The sequence below is a fragment of the Chiloscyllium punctatum genome, chromosome 11, assembly GCF_047496795.1.
Source record: "Chiloscyllium punctatum isolate Juve2018m chromosome 11, sChiPun1.3, whole genome shotgun sequence".
Classification (NCBI taxonomy): domain Eukaryota; kingdom Metazoa; phylum Chordata; class Chondrichthyes; order Orectolobiformes; family Hemiscylliidae; genus Chiloscyllium; species Chiloscyllium punctatum.
In genome coordinates, this window is record NC_092749.1 from 18,968,088 (window position 1) to 18,986,149 (window position 18,062).

Consider the following 18,062-nt stretch of genomic DNA (forward strand, 5'->3'; position numbering starts at 1 on the left):
TAAATTCCATGTCAAGGAATATAACTTTCCGAAACATTTTCTGTATCTGCAAAGATGCTAAAATTTCTACAAGGATCAATTTATTCTTCTCCTGAGGTTGCAAGAGGCAATAATTTCTCATGACAGCCTTCAGTTTAGGAATCGTCCTCATAGTCAAGCTCTGACCCAAGTCAGAGACTGAGGCACCACTTATAAGTAGCTAGGCAACATCAACACAGCTAAGCACACACTGACTGAACCTTGGATTATCTCTAAGTGTGTACAATGTAGAATGACCCACTTCTTATCGGTATCTTCACTGCATTTGGTCAGGCCCCAGAAAATATTGCAAGCTTAATTTTATGTTGGCATTTTCATGTCACACAATTTTACATACTTTCTCAGTACTATGGTTACAAGAGCAGGTCAGAGGCTGGGAAATCAGTGGCAAGTAATCTATCTCCTGACTCTCCAAAGTCTGTCTGTCATCTACAAAGTACAAGTCATGAGTGAGATGAAATACCATTTCAACGTGCCTGGATGAGCGGAGCTCCAAAAAGCTCAACATTATCCAGGACAAAACTGCCTGCCTGATTCGTGCCCCATTCACTGCCCTGAATAGTCACTCCCTCCACTACCAATGCACTGTATCAGCAAGTTGCACTGCATCAATTCACCTTCCAAACCTGTGAATTGTCCCATCCAGAGTGAGAACTGCAGACGCATGGAAAAACCACCACTTACATGTTCTCTTCCAAGCTGAACACCATTCCTATTTGGAACTATATTGCTGTTCCACCATTATTATTGGGAACAAAATCCAAGAACTCCTTTCCAAACAGCACTGAGTGCAGCTCCACATGGGCTACAGTAGTTCATGGAGGCAGCTCATCACAACTTTCTTAAGGGAGATTAGAGATGTTCCCCAAATTAACACCATTAAAAGTAGATTATCTGATCATTTATCAATGTTATCGTGAGACTTTACTTGATGGTTTGGCTGCTGCATTTGCTGATATGACCACAGTAATGAACATTTCAAAAGTGCTATGATTTTGAACATCCTCAGAATATGAAAGATGTGAAATGAACACCTCTTAATCATTAAATTTGTGTGTTTTGAATCAAATGAGTTGAAGGTCATTGATGTTAGCAAATAGAACTTTGTTTAGTCACATCAACTATTTCAATGTCTGTTAAAGGACAAGAAAGATATATTCTGCCTTGCATTGCACCTTAAAGGAAGAAACCACTATTTCAAAGTATTGGGCTGTGCTTTTAAGGAGTGCAGGCTGGAAAGTGGAGCTGAGACCACAACCAAGTCAGCCAACAATCTCGTTGATTGGTGGAACAGGCTCAAAGGGTCAACTGGCTTTTACACCTGTTCCAATGTTCATTCTGCAAGACTTCCCTCGTTGAGCTATTAATGAAAAATATAAATGAAATTGTCAACTTGAGCAGGCACAGATGGGGACAGCTGGCTGGAGAACTGCTGAGTCTTTCAACTCGAGGCACTTTGCTGACTGAAGCAATTAGCCCATTGTAAGTTACAATTCAGGCCGTGCAATCTTCCAGTGCCTGGTGATTAAATCAGTATATATATCTATACAAAACAGTTACCTCTCTGGCAGGCAACTTTGTAAGATTGTCACGTTCTCCTGAAAGAAGGAATGAATTCACACTTTGACCTTAATGGGTGGGAGTGGTACAGCAGTTTAATGACTGGTTGTGTACAGCATTGCTTCCATCTAATGCCATTTGCAGAAGAGTGACTCTTACGCCACACCATTGTGATCCTTCCATTTCCCACTCTAGCTTCAGTCTTTTCTTTATTCTGTTGAGAGGTGTGTGTGGTGCTGGCAAGTCAACATCGGCTAGTATCAGCAACCATTCAGAATTGTCCTTAACGGAGACGCTCGCGAAGGTCACTGCGGAGAGCAGTGAAGAGAGAACGACATGTGGCTGTGGAGTGACATGTAAGCCAGACTGGGTAAGGATAGCATATCTCTTCCTCAAAGGCTTTAATGAATCAAATGAGTTTTTACAACAACATTCGATAGTTTTAGTCACCATCACTATGATTTACTTTCATTTCCAGATTTATTAATTGAATTTAAATTTCGCCAGCTATTCTTTTTTCATGTGTGCGTCTGTGGGGTTGAATTTGAACCAATACTCCAACAGCATTAGCTTGGACTTCAAATGACTATTACCACAAGCTATCTTCTACACTTCAGGAATCCTGGGCTAAATTTCACCAAAGATCAGCTATGCAATATTTTGTCAATTTTCACGAAGCGTTTCTCTCACTGAGGCCAAGTGGGATTTCTCATGTTGTTTTCCCAAGCTCACTTTATTACTTAGGCACTATGTGCCTTTCACTCCTTGTTCATCGTATCCTTCTTCTTGCCACAGGTATATGCCACATCAGGACCTCCTTGAATTCCTGGAGTCAGCACCAAGTCAAACAGCAGCAGTCCAGAGCTTTCCTTAATCCAGATTTGATGAAGGGACCACTTAATTGACAGGGAGATGCCATACCACTCCCACCCTGGGTGGTGCCAGAGTGCTGTCTTCTTCCACCAAGATGGCAATGGACAATGTGCCTACACACACCCAGAGTCTGGTCTGAGGTGGTACCTGGGGCAGTGTGGTATGTGGTCTGGAGGAATGGTCAATTCTCAATTCTGGAGGGGTAGGTACCACCATCTTCTCTCTGCGACTGCACCCTTCCCACCAAGGCTTATTCTACCATTTCACTGTTACATGCACATCTTCCTCACTTACTCTCACTCAATTGCCCCACTCCAACTAAGCTTGCATGCACTCTGTAATGGTCACTTACTAACCCTGGACACCTCACCATCTTTCCCCCAGCTCCATCAACATTGAAACAGTGCCAATCACCTTCAGCCCTCTTCATCCTTCTCATTCCGGGAGAAAATTACCTACACTGGGCAAAGAAACCCATGGTAAGTGGCACAATACCCAAAGTTCAGCTCCTCACATGCCCCTCACCCCCTCAAAAGCATCCTACTGTCCTTGACTGTTTAGAACAGTCACCATAATTGTGGTGATGCTGAAACCAACATGTCACAGCAACCAAGTAATAATTATTGTACATTGCTGTGCTGCTGCCTCATTTATGTTACTGTTAATGTGCTCTTAACATACCTGAACATCTCGCTCTTTATCCTGTGGCACTTTCTCTCCTGCAAACAACCACCAGGGTAGTCTGCAAGACATCTCCTTCTCCAACTCTGGAGGTCTGAGCCACAAATCATTCAGAGGAAATACCAGCAAGATTGCCTCTTCCACCCTCAACCTGCTTGGGTATTGACACCTCATGGATATTTTTACTAAATTAGAATTGGGAGCCCATTCTGGTGAGCACATCACTGCCATGCTAGTTTATCCCCAACCAACCCATTTATTCCATTCCACTCTTTATTCCAGGACCCAGGCATATTGAATCATCACACAAGATGCTCATACCCTACCAGCACACCTCAGCCACAACTCCAATTGAAGTCAGGGTGAGTCCAGACTGCCGATGACAACCCTTATTACCCCTTTTCTTCCCATGTAATCTCTCCCCCATAATACATTGAGTCCCTCGCATCCCAACATGCTGTCCCAATCCCCACAATTGAATTCCCCAGTTTCCTTATCAAGCAATGATAATTGTGTCCACCTTCAGCATTAGGTGGACAGACCATCACATCCCTCCCCCCCGATCAACTAGGGCCCGTCCTTTGACTGACTTGGAAAGACACCCGAGACTGCTGACTGATCTCTGCATAGCTTCCTGACTAACCTCCTGTGCACTGATTGTATCGAGTCCATAAGGCTGACTACAATCCACTCCCCAGATTGAGGGTATGTCTCTTGCCTCAACTGAGGACTATTCCTGTCAAGACTTTGAGACATGGTCATTTGATTGATGTGCATGCATTATGTTTGCAACCTGGGCGACAAGTGAGAGATTACTATAGCAAAATGGCTACCCCCTTGCCTCGTGACTGCTGACAATCATGACTAGCCTCCTGGTGCTGGATCTGTACTAAAACATGAAGTGTAATGTGCATTTAAGCTCTGGCTGAGGGGCCAAAGCACATAAAGGCAAGGTAGACATACTGTGTGCAAGTAGGTAAAAAGTGAGTGAGTGCTAAAAATGAAAGTGAGAAATCCTAGGACGCAACTTGATCCAATCTGAGTTGGGAACCTGTCTATATCCTGGTAGCAGCATTATAACAAAAGATGCCAATCTGCTCCAAAGTGCAGTATTGAACTGGGAAAAAAAAACTGCATCTTAAGGGAATCAATTATGTGCCATGAGGCTGGTACATGTCCAATGCCAACATACATGTAGGGGAGGGTGCAGGCAGTTATTGCCAATGGAATGTGCCCTGAGATGTTGGAGATTGCTAGCCAAGATGCAAGTGTGGAAGAGCAAGCAAAAGCTGGAGTCCCCAGGTACCTACTCCTTCACATCAGGAACTCTTAGCCTCTAGTTTCTATCCAGCAGGTGGGAGAATGGGAAGCTGCACTTAAGTGAGCTAAGACTAACAAATAATGAGACATGTATACATGTGAAGACAGATACTTCAACATTTGTTTGGAAATTGGGACTTCTTGCTTGCATGAAGAAACGCCTCATTCAATTTTCCCAATTTGCATGCCACCGCCCACCTCGTTCAGTATCTGGGAAGATTTCACACCGCATTTGACTTCACGCAGTGATGTAGACACACTATAAACCTGAGCTAATAGCAATCAAACCTATTTCACCCAAGGTCCATATACACCCCAGAGATCTGATCCCCTGTGGCACAACAATGGAAGTCAAAAAGTGGTCATTAAAGCAACATTAATTTATTGTGAAAAATTATATATACAAGTCTGCATGTGTAAAACCACTAAAAATATAAAACTGTGGTGGTTAGGTTTTAAAAATTCAAATCAATTCATGAAAAATATTTTAAAATTTCAGGCTGAATCCTCAATGAATATCTCTGCACAAACTGTAGAATATGGAATATTCTCTTTAAAACAAAAGCACACAAAATACAATAAAATGCAATTTCAAACTACAGTTACTTATTTTAACATCATACACAATATCAAATGTGTCCATTCTCATTTCCAGTTTGTCTAACATGGGCTCAACCTCCTCCTCCTCCTCCTCGTGCTGTAATGGCTATGACTCATAATTAAGTAAACCTCAACTAATTAAACAAAACTCTAAAGCAATTATGAAAGAGATCAGTTTTGAATTCTGAGACCTTAATAAAATTCCAAAGCTTGGATCTTAAAACAAGAAGTGTCATATTTTTTACTCTCAATTATTTTCTGCCCATGCTTGAAATGAGAGGTTCAAGCTGGAAAACAACAAGCAGTTTTGCCTTCAAGCACCAAGATCAAGCACTCTAAAACAGACATGATTAAATCTCATTCAAGTTCATCTTAAATTGCCCTAACCCCAAGCTCCAAATGAGCAGCCTGCTGTTGTGCAAGACATTTATCATTTCATACCCTAACCAAAGGCTACATGGCGCAGATAGATAGAGTGTGATGCAGAATGACATAACGGTTTGGATTCAATTTCCAGCCACAGTGGTTGACTGAGGCTTCCTCATTTCTTTGCTGTGTGCTTGCATAGTTTAAGTGGCACCACTCTACATCACCAACATCTCTGTATAATGGAGACACAGTCCTTTATGGACCTTTCAGCAGCCAATGCCATACCCTCTGTTGAGTCAGGCAGTCAATTTAAGTGATATTCTTGCACTCTTGGAATTCAAGATCGTTCCAAACTTATTTCATCTTCCAGCAATGGATTTTCATCATGTCTACCTGGACTACAGTCAAAGCTAGGTCCAAGACGCTGAAAACAATGAGTGTTAACCCACTGTGTTACTCAATGCCCAGAGGACCTTTTCGAAAATAATCAAATAGTTATCAATAATTATTGGCAGTATCTACAGATTTGGTCTTTCATTCAGTGAAGTTTATACAGTGACTCATTGAACTCTTTAGCCGAGATATGGCACAAGAACACTACATTTGTAATGTAGTCTGTAGTCATTAATTGGAAATGGTATACCAAGAGAGGGGTTCAAACATAGTGAAAAATCACAACACCAGATTATAGTCCAGCAGGTTTATTTAGAAGCACTAACTTTCGGAGCGCCGCGCCTTCATCAGGTGGATGTGCAGTATACTCCACAATTACCTGATGAAGGAGCAGTGCTCTGAAATATAATGCTTCCAAATAAACCTGTTGGACTATAACTTGGCATCTTGAGATTTTTAACTTTGTCCAGCCTAGTACAACACCAGCACCTCCAAATCATTTTCGAACACAGTAAGCCACTTTCTTTATAAGTTTTTATATTTGGTATGCCCATGCAGAAGTGATGTCAACCAAGAAAAATCCTCATTAACCTATGGAGGTGATGCTCTTTTAAAAATATATTTACAATGCAGATGCAGATCATTTGGCCCAACATGTCTATTCCATTGTTTGTGCTTCACATGAGCCTCTTCTGACTTCTTGCAGGAATCCCCAGTAACACATTAACCTTGGCTTCTCTCCCCAGATGCACCAGTGACACATTCTTCTCTTCCTTTCTTCCTCATATGTTTATATTCACTATACCTTCAACACATCTATATCATTCATCTCAACTGCACCTTGTGGTGGCAAGTTGTGTGGTCTAACCACACTCTGGCTAAAGAAATCTTTCCTTAATTAGCAATTGGATCTAGTGCTGACCATCATATATTTCTGGGACCTTGTTCTAGTCTTGCCTATAAGTAGAAATATCTTCCACAGGCTTTCTTTATCATACTCTTAATATTTGAGACCTATTGTTAGGTCTCAAAGTATCTAGATCATCATCCTTTACTCACCTCTAGCTCAAGAGAAAAGCCCCAAAGCTTGCTGAATCTTTCCCGATAGGCTTCAGTAAAATTCAAGCAATTTTTCATTGCACCTCCTCCAGCATCTTAACGTCATTTTTATAATGTAGCAATATAAACTTTCAAATACCTGTTGTATTTCAAATCTACACCTCTTGAAATGAACGTTTGTGCTCAATAAACTGTCATTGTTTTAAATTTTGCATTCGTGTATTTGTCCTATTGAGTACCAGAGGAAAATCTTCAGTATGGTGCCTCTCTTTTCAGGAAGATTCAAGAAAAACTATGTATAAATACATTTTGTTGCAACACTTACATTTCCAATTACCTCGGTCATCGCAATCTTTTGCACTGTCTTAATTTATAAGAAGCAGGTTTAAGATGGTATGGCTGATTTGAAAAACAATATGTGCAGCCATTGAGACACGCTGTTTCATGAGTTTAATTACTCAAAATATTCATTTTGGGGAAACATTCTAGCTGCTGATAGGAGGTTTGGGGTTTTCAAAGATGGTGCTTTTTCCTCCTACAAACAGTGGTAGAAATCTGAAAACTCTTACAACCTTGAATAACCACCAAAGAGCTTTTGAAGTCAATAGGGAAGTTCAAAACTGAGATACAGGTATATAGATTTGTTAGGTCAGAGAATTAAGGGGGTAGTGGGCCATGAGGTAATTGAATAATGGAATGGGCTTATTCCTCTTCCAATGTTGCTATCCAAGGGGAAAATAAAAATTATTGAAGTATAAACATTAAAATCATACAAGTGAATTAATTTGGGCTTTGCATAAGTTCCCTGCTTAAAAGGTCATCGTGTCCAGGATATCTTCCAGTAGCACTTTATTTTCACCAGATTATCTAAGGATTTGTAGATTTCCTCCACATTGACAAAAAGCTCTCTCTTTAATTTTCACTTCAGTGCAGTCCCAGTTTGTGGTCTCACACCTTGCTTCAACATCTGCTGGCGTGTGTACTCCCACATGAGCAAGGCTCCACTAACATGAACATTGAGTGACCGGATGATACCACGTTGTGGGATTTCCACACAAACATCAAGGTGCTGGATCAAATTGGCTGGAATTCCCTCTCGTTCATTCCTAGAGAAATAAAATCGAACGTGTAAACCTCAGGAAAAACACTGGCAGACTTTTCAAAATATTAATATATAAAGAGAGAATAAATGTCTTCAAGCAACAGACAGGAAACTTACAGTTTAATCATCATGAGTTAAAATATTGATTTGGCAGATCAACAAGGAGATTATATTTGAAAATAGGACAGAAACATTTACTACCCAAAGAAAATCTTCATATTTTATTCCTTGCAAACATCTGATTCAAATGTTAAAATGTTATCTCATCTTGGAATTTTCTTCACTTATGCTTTCATGAACTGTCAGTGTCACAAGCAAGGCCAGTATTGATTGGCCAGCCGTTACCATCAGAAGATGGCGAGCTGTCCTTTTGAATCACCGCAGTCCACATAGAGTAGGTACATCCACACTGCTCTTAGCGAGTGCCAGGGCTTTGACCCAGTGACTGTATAGGAATGGCAATGTAGTTCCAAATCAGGTTGGCAAATGGCAATTTCAGAGTTAGGAGTTAACCACATAGCATATCAGCGAGACCAGACTGGGGTGGCAGATTTCCTTCCCTTCAAGACATTAGTGAACCCGATGTGTGCTTATAACAATCGATGAAAGATTATCGACTTGAAAGGTCACAGAAAACATGCTGCTATAGAAATGGATTGTAAAGTATATAAACCAAAATTACTACAAATTCACCAACTATTAGCCCAAAAATATTTAAATTATAAAGATCAATGTGGAAATGAGCTATAGTTTAACTGACATAGGGAGTTGCATTACTAAAGTGAAATCATCACTGTTGATGAATCCATTTTTGAAGGATTCATCAACCAATAGGAACAGTACCAATGTCTCATAGGAAGTAATCTAATTGTTAGCCCTTTTCAAAACTATATACTTTTTTTTGTTCCTCGGAATTTTCTGTCCCTTTTCTTAGGACGTGTACAGGTCATATTTATCCGTTAACTAACATCACTAAAACAGGTAATCTGATCATTATCACATTGGTGTTTTTGGGCTAATTTGCTGAATGTTGTACAAATCATTTACTGAGTTCCCTACATTTTAGAAAGACTAAAACATTTTGGGGCATTCAGATGAGCTCTGAAGTGAAATAGATTTATATAAATCTAAGTCTTTCTAATAGCAGAGTGCACAAACTTGCAAATACAATTCGTAACTGTTCTGGACATTAGATCATGATCTAGTCAGCCAACATTAAAAACTCAGAAATACAAAGAGAGATGAACTTACAAATTGACCTATGTTTAAGTCTGTTGACAATGGCTCTATGGAGACTGCAAACTCAAAGCAACAGAGAAAGCAAAATATGGTCTAAGATTCTCACGTGTACATAAAGATTGAAAACGACAGTCATTTGAACAGAACTCTGTCATCTTAGAATATTACACTGGCAATATCCCTAATGCTAAAGACAGGTGGTTGCAAAATGAAGAACATAAAGTCTCCACCAAAAACAATCTGGCAAATAAGAATCGTTTTGTGCAATATATAAGTAAAGGCTGGCATGTACAGGGCAAAGCAATCTAGGGATCTGCATGATATGCCTGCTATTTTACCAATTTAGAAATCTGAGAGTTGAAAGTGAAAAATGGACTCCCCAATGGTTTAGTGAAAACTGCGTCAGACAAATGAAACAGTCGGTAACTTTTTATATATATAAGGCTTTCAGGCGGACAACATGCATTCATTTTCTAGTAACTCAAATTCCATTGTCCGCCCAATTAATCTCTTGCTTTTTCCATTGTACATGACGTACACTTAAATCAGCTTTCCAGTTTTCCATACAGCAATGCTGTTTGCCCAGAGATTGCTGAATCATTATCCTGGGAGCAAACATTGCCACAGAAGTCTATAAACAACTTAAAGCATCGGAATAAAGTCAGATTTATAAAAATGCACAGCACAAAGGGATTTAACTTCTGACCTGCACCATTTTTATCACATTGATTAATGTTAAATTCTGGTATCTGTTAAGTTAATGCAATTGTTCAACAACAGAAAAGGCTGGAAAAGCTTAGTTGGTCAAACAGAACAGCGAGCAACATGAAGTTATTCCAGGTTGAATACTTCAGATCACACCTACAACTTTAACACCTACTTTCTCTCTTTGCTGATTGACTTGCCATATATTTTTTAGCTCTTGCTGTTTGAATTTCAGATTTCTAGTACCTGCACTATTACAGCTTAATGTAAACCTGTTTAAAACAAACAGCTGTCAATATAGCACACACAAAAAGTTAAACACATGAACCACTGCACTAAAAATTGTGAAGTTTCCAGTAAATTTATCAGTAGGAAATTATTGTTAATGCATTTCTTCCAGAACTGAATTCTTCCTTGCTGATCAGGACATGCCCAGGGTTAAAAACTAGTCACCTAACAAAAAACTCAAATAATAATATGCATCAAGGTTTTGTAGTCTGCAAACCTCAAAATGCATCAGCAATCAGAATGAAAAGGTGGTTTAACATGTTGTTAAGCTCAGAGTCATTACTATCATTGGACGAGATTTTAATTCATTCAAATGAAGTTCAACATGGTGCAAAAAGGTTTCCGCAAACGTGGAATTCTAATCCAGAAAGGATGTTCAAAGAATCCCTACAGTGTGGAAACTGGCCATTCAACGCAATAAGTCCACACCACCTCTCGGAAGAGCATCCCACCCAGACTCACTCCCTACCCTAACCCTGCAATCAACATTTCCCATGGCTAATCCACCTAACTGATACATCCCTGGACACTATGGGCAATTTATCATGGCAATCCACCTAATCTGCACATTTTTTGACTGTAGGAGGAAACCGGAGCTCCCGGAGGAAGCCCTCGCAGACACAGGGAGAATGTGTAAACTCCACACGCTGTGTGGAGCTGAAACCGAACCCGGGTCCCTGGCGCTGTGAGGCAGCAGTACTAACTACTCAGCCACTGTGACAGAAAGCACAGAACTACAACCAAAAATCTGCACACATTTTCATAATTTACTTACACATTTACATATTACACGCATACAGCAATCCCTACATTTCAAAAGTATAGGCTGTACAGCCTTTCCAGATATCCAGTGGTCATGAAAAGTGCTAAATGTAAGACTTCTTTTTTAATCCAAAAATTAATTTTGGTCCATGAATATTTTAAATTAGTACTCAAGGTATTTTTTGAATTGACCTGTTCAGGGATTTTATGACATACCTCTGGAACAGATGGGACCTGAACCCAGGTCTTCCAGCCCAAAGGTAAGAACACTACCAACACAGCACAAGAGCCCTTATAATTATGACAAAATAGCACACAGCGTATAAATTCTCAAAAATTGGTACTCAAGTGAATCCCTGGTTAATTATCACCGCCTGCATATAATTAAACACAATTAATGTCTAATTAACACCAGGCTGCAGCAGAATGGTCACAAAACATTTGTTGAAATTTTCAGGAAAGAATCAAACCAATTCATTCACTTTCATAGATCATGTGGGACTATGGGCAATGGCCCATTTATTTGGTAATAGTAATTAAATACCCGTATAAACGTTATCGCAATACTGATAAAAGTCAGTAGTGTCAAGATAATTAAGATTTAAAATCAAAAGAAAATATGATGTCAAAACCTACAAATGTAATTAAAACACCTGGCCTCAGCATAAATGAAAAAGTACTGGAGTTATTAGACAAAATGAGCAGAAGCAATTCTTCTGGTGAAATCTTGTTCAATTCAATTCTGCAATGGAGCCCCCTCTGGACGAATGAATGGCATTAAAGTGACTTTTATTTTCTATTAAACCATTGGTATAGTGATTAATGCTTTAGTGGAAACAATAATACAAGAGGGCTCCCAAAAGGTAATAAACCAGTGCTTGAGTGATACAAGATGAACAACACTATCACGTGGGTAGCAGATACACCTTTGATAAATTCACTTCTTTTTCTACGCTGGTACAATTCCAGCTCACTTACAACATACTGATTGTATTCCACTAACGAAAGGAGCACCACTAACCTGGGCTACAATAACTTTTGGATTCAGATCAAATAACCTTAATTTTGTGAAAATTGTTTTGGAAAATACAATATAACTAGCCCTGTCAGCATAATGCATTTAAGGTGTCCCATTCACACAATTGGATTAATGCTTTTCACAGTCAGTAACATGCAACTACTATGTAACTTGCAGCTGAACTTTGCTGCTGTTTTATTTTGTGTTTATCTTCTCAGCTGATAAGAGTCAACTGCAGTACCCAGAATATTCAATATAGCAACTAATATAACCATACAGAAAAAGTAAATGCAAAACATTGCATTAAACACTAAGGCAGGTGAATCAGGCTCAAATTATTAAAAGAAAATTTCAAGCCAAATCATGGAGATCTTCATATTGCAAGATTACTATATAGAATGGACACTCAGGCTTGATTAGTGAAATCGTTAAAGAATTTGGAGTGATATGGGTCAAGTGCAGGCAGATGGGACTTGTTTAATTTGGGATTATGGTCAGAATGGACTGGCTGGATCCAAGTTTCTGTTTCCGTGCTGTATGACTCTATGACTATGACTAAACATCGAAACCAATAAGTAGTATTTTCATGCTAGAGACACTAAATCATCATCATCTTTAGATACCACCTATGAAAATCTGCTCCAACTGTTTAGTGTATTAAATTAGCAATGTCTATAGCCTTCTCCTTTCGCACAGACTTCAAAATCATGCCTCGGTCAGTTTATGCAGTAAATGTCTTTGACTGTAACAAATGGGCAGAGATCAGATGGCTGTGGCTACCGAATGGCAGAAATTCAAAGCAGCCTTTTGGAACAATATGCTGAAAGAAACTAACCCTTTTATTACTTCCACCTACTTCTCATCCATCTTTTCCTAACGGAGGGGATGATCAGCCAAACTCCAGTACAATTAGATAACCCACCACTAGGAGGTGTGTCAGAACAGACAGGCAAGACAATAGTGATGTCTTCGCCTTTCCTTGGAGACATTTCTCCCTACCAGGATCAGTTGAGACCAGGAATTCAATATGATCAGGCTTATTATGAATTGCAGGCAAATCACATGTCTCACTATTCCTTGGTACAGCATAAATACTTCCTTTCATACAGCTCATTTAATGTAGAGAAACATTCCATGGTGCTTCATAGAGGAACAATAGAACAGCAACTTGATAACACCAACAAAGCTGCACATGTGTAACTTCCGTAAATCTTTGCTGGGACAATTTTGGGTGGCACGGTGGCACAGTGATTAGCACTGCTGCCTCACAGCGCCAGAGACCCGGGTTCAATTCCTGCCTCAGGCGACTGACTGTGTGGAGTTTGCACATTCTCCCTGTGTCTGCGTGGGTTTCCTCCGGGTGCTCTGGTTTCCTCCCACACTCCAAAGGTGTGCAGGTTAGGTGAATTGGCCATGCTAAATTGCCTGTAGTGTTAGGTAAGGGGTAGATGTAGGGGTATGGGTGGGTTGCGCTTCAGCGGGGCGGTGTGGACTTGTTCGGCCGAAGGGCCTGTTTCCACACTGTAAGTAATCTAAAAAAATTACATTTTGCTAATCACAAAATATAACATCTAAAATATATCCAGTTCAGACTTGGTTTAAAATAGACATAGGTAATTTTCTACAGTTGTGTTGGAAATAATTCGGAATTTGTGAAGATATTGATATTTCCTGCAGAAAAGGTTTTTTGTTCAGTTTTATCCCTTATATATAATCAGAAATTCAGATATATCATAGAAGTTCTCAGCTTAAAACTGAGCTTATTTCATGTAACTCAAAACCTTTGATTTATTGTAATATATTACTCAAAGACTTGCCCTACACTTTTAAATTAACCTAATGTATAACACTGATTTATCAAAATGCAAGGAACTTCTACATATTTCCTTTTCTGAGCTCATATTCTACTCCCTTAGAAAGACTAATTCTGCCTCTCTGCAGATTTTGCCTAACCTGCTGAGCTTTTGCAGTATTTTGTGTTATTTCAGATTTCCAGAATCTGCAGTATTTTGTTTTTGTATGAGTTAAACTTAAACCTTCGATCCTAGTCAGTTTCTTTTTCCAAGACACGCCATTGATGCATTACGAGAATGCTGAATTTGTTGATTCCTCGGTAAACTTGCTGTTTGTTTCATAAAATATTTGTTCAAAACTCTGACGTTTATCAGTTGCATGGTTGCATCAATTCTGTAACATACACCATCTGCTTAACTCATTAGATGATACAGAGATATAAGACTTCACAAGGTTAAGAGCTATTGGCTTACACAGCTCTTGACTACGCTTATAACATGATACAATTCCTAGGATGAGGAATCAAATTGAAGCATGGAAGCCAACTGCGTGACAGAAAGGGTTTTGCTTCATACTCCCAGTTTTCCTGGTAGATTTCACCCAAAACCTTATTGAAATAAATGTGCTAGTTTTCATGCAACACACATGGGTCTGTCAGTTATGGTCAGTTTTTCTTTTCACTAAAGCTTCTGTGGAGTATTAGCCCCTCAGCTCTTAACTGGAAAGAGTCCAATCACCTTGTTCCTGAAATGTTAAAAACCTCTAAGCTGCATCAGCTTCAATGTTGCCAAAATTGTGACAGATACACTGGTAGTAACACAAAAAGAAAGCAATAGCAAATAACGGTTCAGGGTAAAAGTGGAAGTGCTCCCTCCTTTCACCTTTCCCTCGAACAACATTTCCTACCCCACTCTATTTACCATTCCATCATAGTCACAGACTTCCTTCTCTCCGCTCCACATGTTGAGTAAGGCGTATATACATTTTCTGCACTCCTGGTTTGAGAAACCTAGGAATTGGTTTGAATCTTCCCCAGTTTCTACCAACTAATTCAAGCTTTTAAACATCCCTTACCCCATACAGAATGGTTAATACTTCGCTCTGAACAAAAGTCGTACTAAACTTGAAATGTTCTGCTTCTCTCCAGATCTGCTTCCAAACCTGCTGAGTCTCTTAAGCACTTTTTGTTTCCACTGTCAACTTCCCTGTAGTAGTACCATGTTCTATAAACAGTGACCTCCTTGGTTTCTCAATAGAACTGCTCGAGACAAAAATGGTCTTATGTCTACCACATGAAATACATTTTAGAAAAAGCAATTGCAGTATGAATTGTAAGATTTCTGCTATCAACAGAAGGAAAAGAAATTAAAATATGGCTCATAATATGTCTCGTTAATAGGGCTTCACAGGGAAGGCGCGAATAAACTCCATCAGAAAAAGGAATAGGAGAATTCAAGCAAAAACAAAAAGACAGTTTCCTGCATGTTAAGTCTATCTGGTGTACCATACAGTAACTGTTCCTAATCGCTCAATAGCTAATTACACACTCCCAAACAAGAGAAATACTCAAAATATAAACACTTAGAGTGCCATAACTGATTGCATATTTCTCAAATTTTCTATGCGCCATTATACAAGTGATTATATACATTTTTAAATAGGATTTAAATAGGATTTTAAATAGCTACTCCTCTTGCATGGGGTAGTGTACAAAATCCCATGCAAGGACTGCACAAAACACTACATAGGACAAACAGGAAGACAGCTAACGATCCGCATCAATGAACACCAACTAGCCACAAAACGACACGACCAGCTATCCTTAGTAGCCACACACTCAGATGACAAGCAACATGAATTCAACTGGGACAACACTACTATTATAGGACTAGCCAAACAGAGAACAGCCAGGGAATTCCTAGAGGCATGGCATTTATCCACAGATTCAATCAATAAGCACATTGACCTGGACCCAATATACCGGCCACTGCAGCGGACAGCTGGAACTGACAACTGGAAGCGGCAGATACAAATCACTATAAATGCCGGAGGAAACATCACAGAAGCGCTTCACAGGAGGCTCCCAAGCACTGAGGATGTCACCTAGACAGGGGACGAAACGTTTGCAACACAAATTCCCAGCTCGGCGAACAGAACCACAACAACGAGCACCCGAGCTACAAATCTTCTCACAAACTTTGAATTTTTAAATAGGAGCATGCCATGCAGCTGCTTGTGACAAGATTACACAGGGGATGGTTACATGCTCAATTTTAACATTCTTATTATAGAAATGGCATTAAAAACAGAGAGACCATACACCATAGATTCACCAGGAGGATGCTTAAGATGTCAAACCACAGCTAACATAAGAGAATTGGCAGGGGAGGCCAAAAGGAAATGCAATCAGAATTTTTAAAACTTTGTTATAAGTTTTCAAAAAAAAATTTAGTAGGGGAAGACTATTCATGCTGGTTGCTGAAGGTTTGGCAACTTAAATAGATGACAAATAGAGAGGTTAGGTAAAACTGCCATATGCAGAAGGGCATTCCATCAAAGTATAATTTACCAAAAGAACTAGAAGCAGGAGCAGACAATTCAGCCCCTTGAGCGTACTCTACCATTCATTGTGGCTGATTTCATCTTGGCCTCAACTCCACTTTCCTGCTTATTCTCCATAACCCTCAAACTCATTGCTAATTAAATATCTGTTGATCTTCTTCTTTAACTTATTCAATGTCCCAGGATCCACCACATTCTATATTAGTGAATTCTACAATCTCACAACCCCATGAGAAAAGTAATTCCTCCTCATCTATTGTATAGACATTGAGAACCAGAGGAAGTAGTAGAGGCTAGTACGCTTTCTTTGAACAGGCATTTGGGTAGGCATCTGCATGGATTTCCTCTGGGTGCTTTGGTTTCCTCCTACAGTCCAAAAAGGTGCAGGTTAGGTGAATTGGCCATGCTAAAATTGCCCCTGGTGTTATGTGAAGGGGTGAATGTAGGGGAATGGGTCTGAGTGGTTTGCTCTTTGGAGGGTCGGTGTGGACTTGTTGGGCCGAAGGGCCTGTTTCCACACTAAGTAATCTAATCTATTTTAAAATCTGCTACCCTTTATCCTAAGTGTGAGCTCTTGTTCTAGATTGCTCCACAAGGGGAAACATCTGCTCTGCGTCTACTTTGTCAATCCCTTTGAACATCACCTACACTTCAATTAGATCTTATTTCTCCAGAAATTTTAGTCCGAAACTTCTCAATTTCTTTTTGTAGGACAGGCTTCTCATCTCTGGAGTCAATTTATTGAACTTCCCCTGAATTGAAGCCAATGCAACTACATCCAGCTCTAGTAAAGGGACCAAACTGCACACAATATTCCAGGTATGGTCTCATTAATGCTGTGTCCAGCTGCAACAACATTTTCCACTTTTAGACTCTATTGTTTTAGCGATTGGTAGATACCATAGGTACATTTTACCATTGAAGCAGAGACCATCATTTTAGAAAAGAGAAGACAAACATTTGAAAAGGGAAGAATATACCTTCATACACATATGAAGAGAAAGCAGAGTAGTGGATTTAATTTAGGATTACTCTGACAAAGCACAAACACAGATACAGTGGTGCATGACTTTCTATCTTTGGTGTAAATTTCTATGCTCTGATAATATTACATTATAAGTGGCAACTATGGCGAATTTTTCAAAGTTCTTTTGGCAGAACATTTCCACATACCACTCTTTCTTGTTTTTGTCAGTCCCTCTCTCTCTGAAAACAATGAGTTGCTCTTCCAACCAAATATATAGCTTGCTTTAACAACACTACATGGAGATTTACTTCAGAACTCTTCATTTTCTAAAACAAGTTAATTTTTATTTTGAATGTTGAACTCTACCGCCGTATATGCTTGCAAATTGAATACATTGGTCTACAAGGTACAAACTTACTATGCACATTTACTGTATAGTGTACACCTGACCTGACAAGTTATAGCAATGTTCCCAATAACTGAACTAATGAAAATTAAAACTGAGAAATAGGTAATGCAAATAATTTTAAAAAAAACTCTGAAAATGCTTTGAAACAATTGCATACTAAAGCACTTCCAAGCCTTCGAGGTGAATATTTTTCCTTTTTGGCTGATTTTCTCCACATCTTCATTGAACTACAGTTCACTCTATAGCATTCACACTCAAACATCTACACTGGACAATAACTTGAGAAAGCTGTGGGTGGCATGGTGGCTCAATGGTTAGCACT

At 39.4% G+C, this 18,062-nt stretch overlaps 1 protein-coding gene across 2 annotated transcripts in view; it reads right to left on the reverse strand.

The window, feature by feature from the left end:
• Positions 1-4,838: 4,838 nt before the first annotated feature.
• Positions 4,839-18,062, reverse strand: part of LOC140482788 (probable methyltransferase TARBP1) — a 179,343-nt gene continuing 166,119 nt past the window's right edge. For both annotated transcript variants that reach the window (XM_072580400.1, XM_072580399.1), the window contains one exon: positions 4,839-8,000. In XM_072580400.1, the coding sequence (XP_072436501.1) occupies positions 7,814-8,000 (187 nt within the window). In that variant the 3' untranslated portion in view covers positions 4,839-7,813. The remainder of the gene's footprint in view (positions 8,001-18,062) is intronic.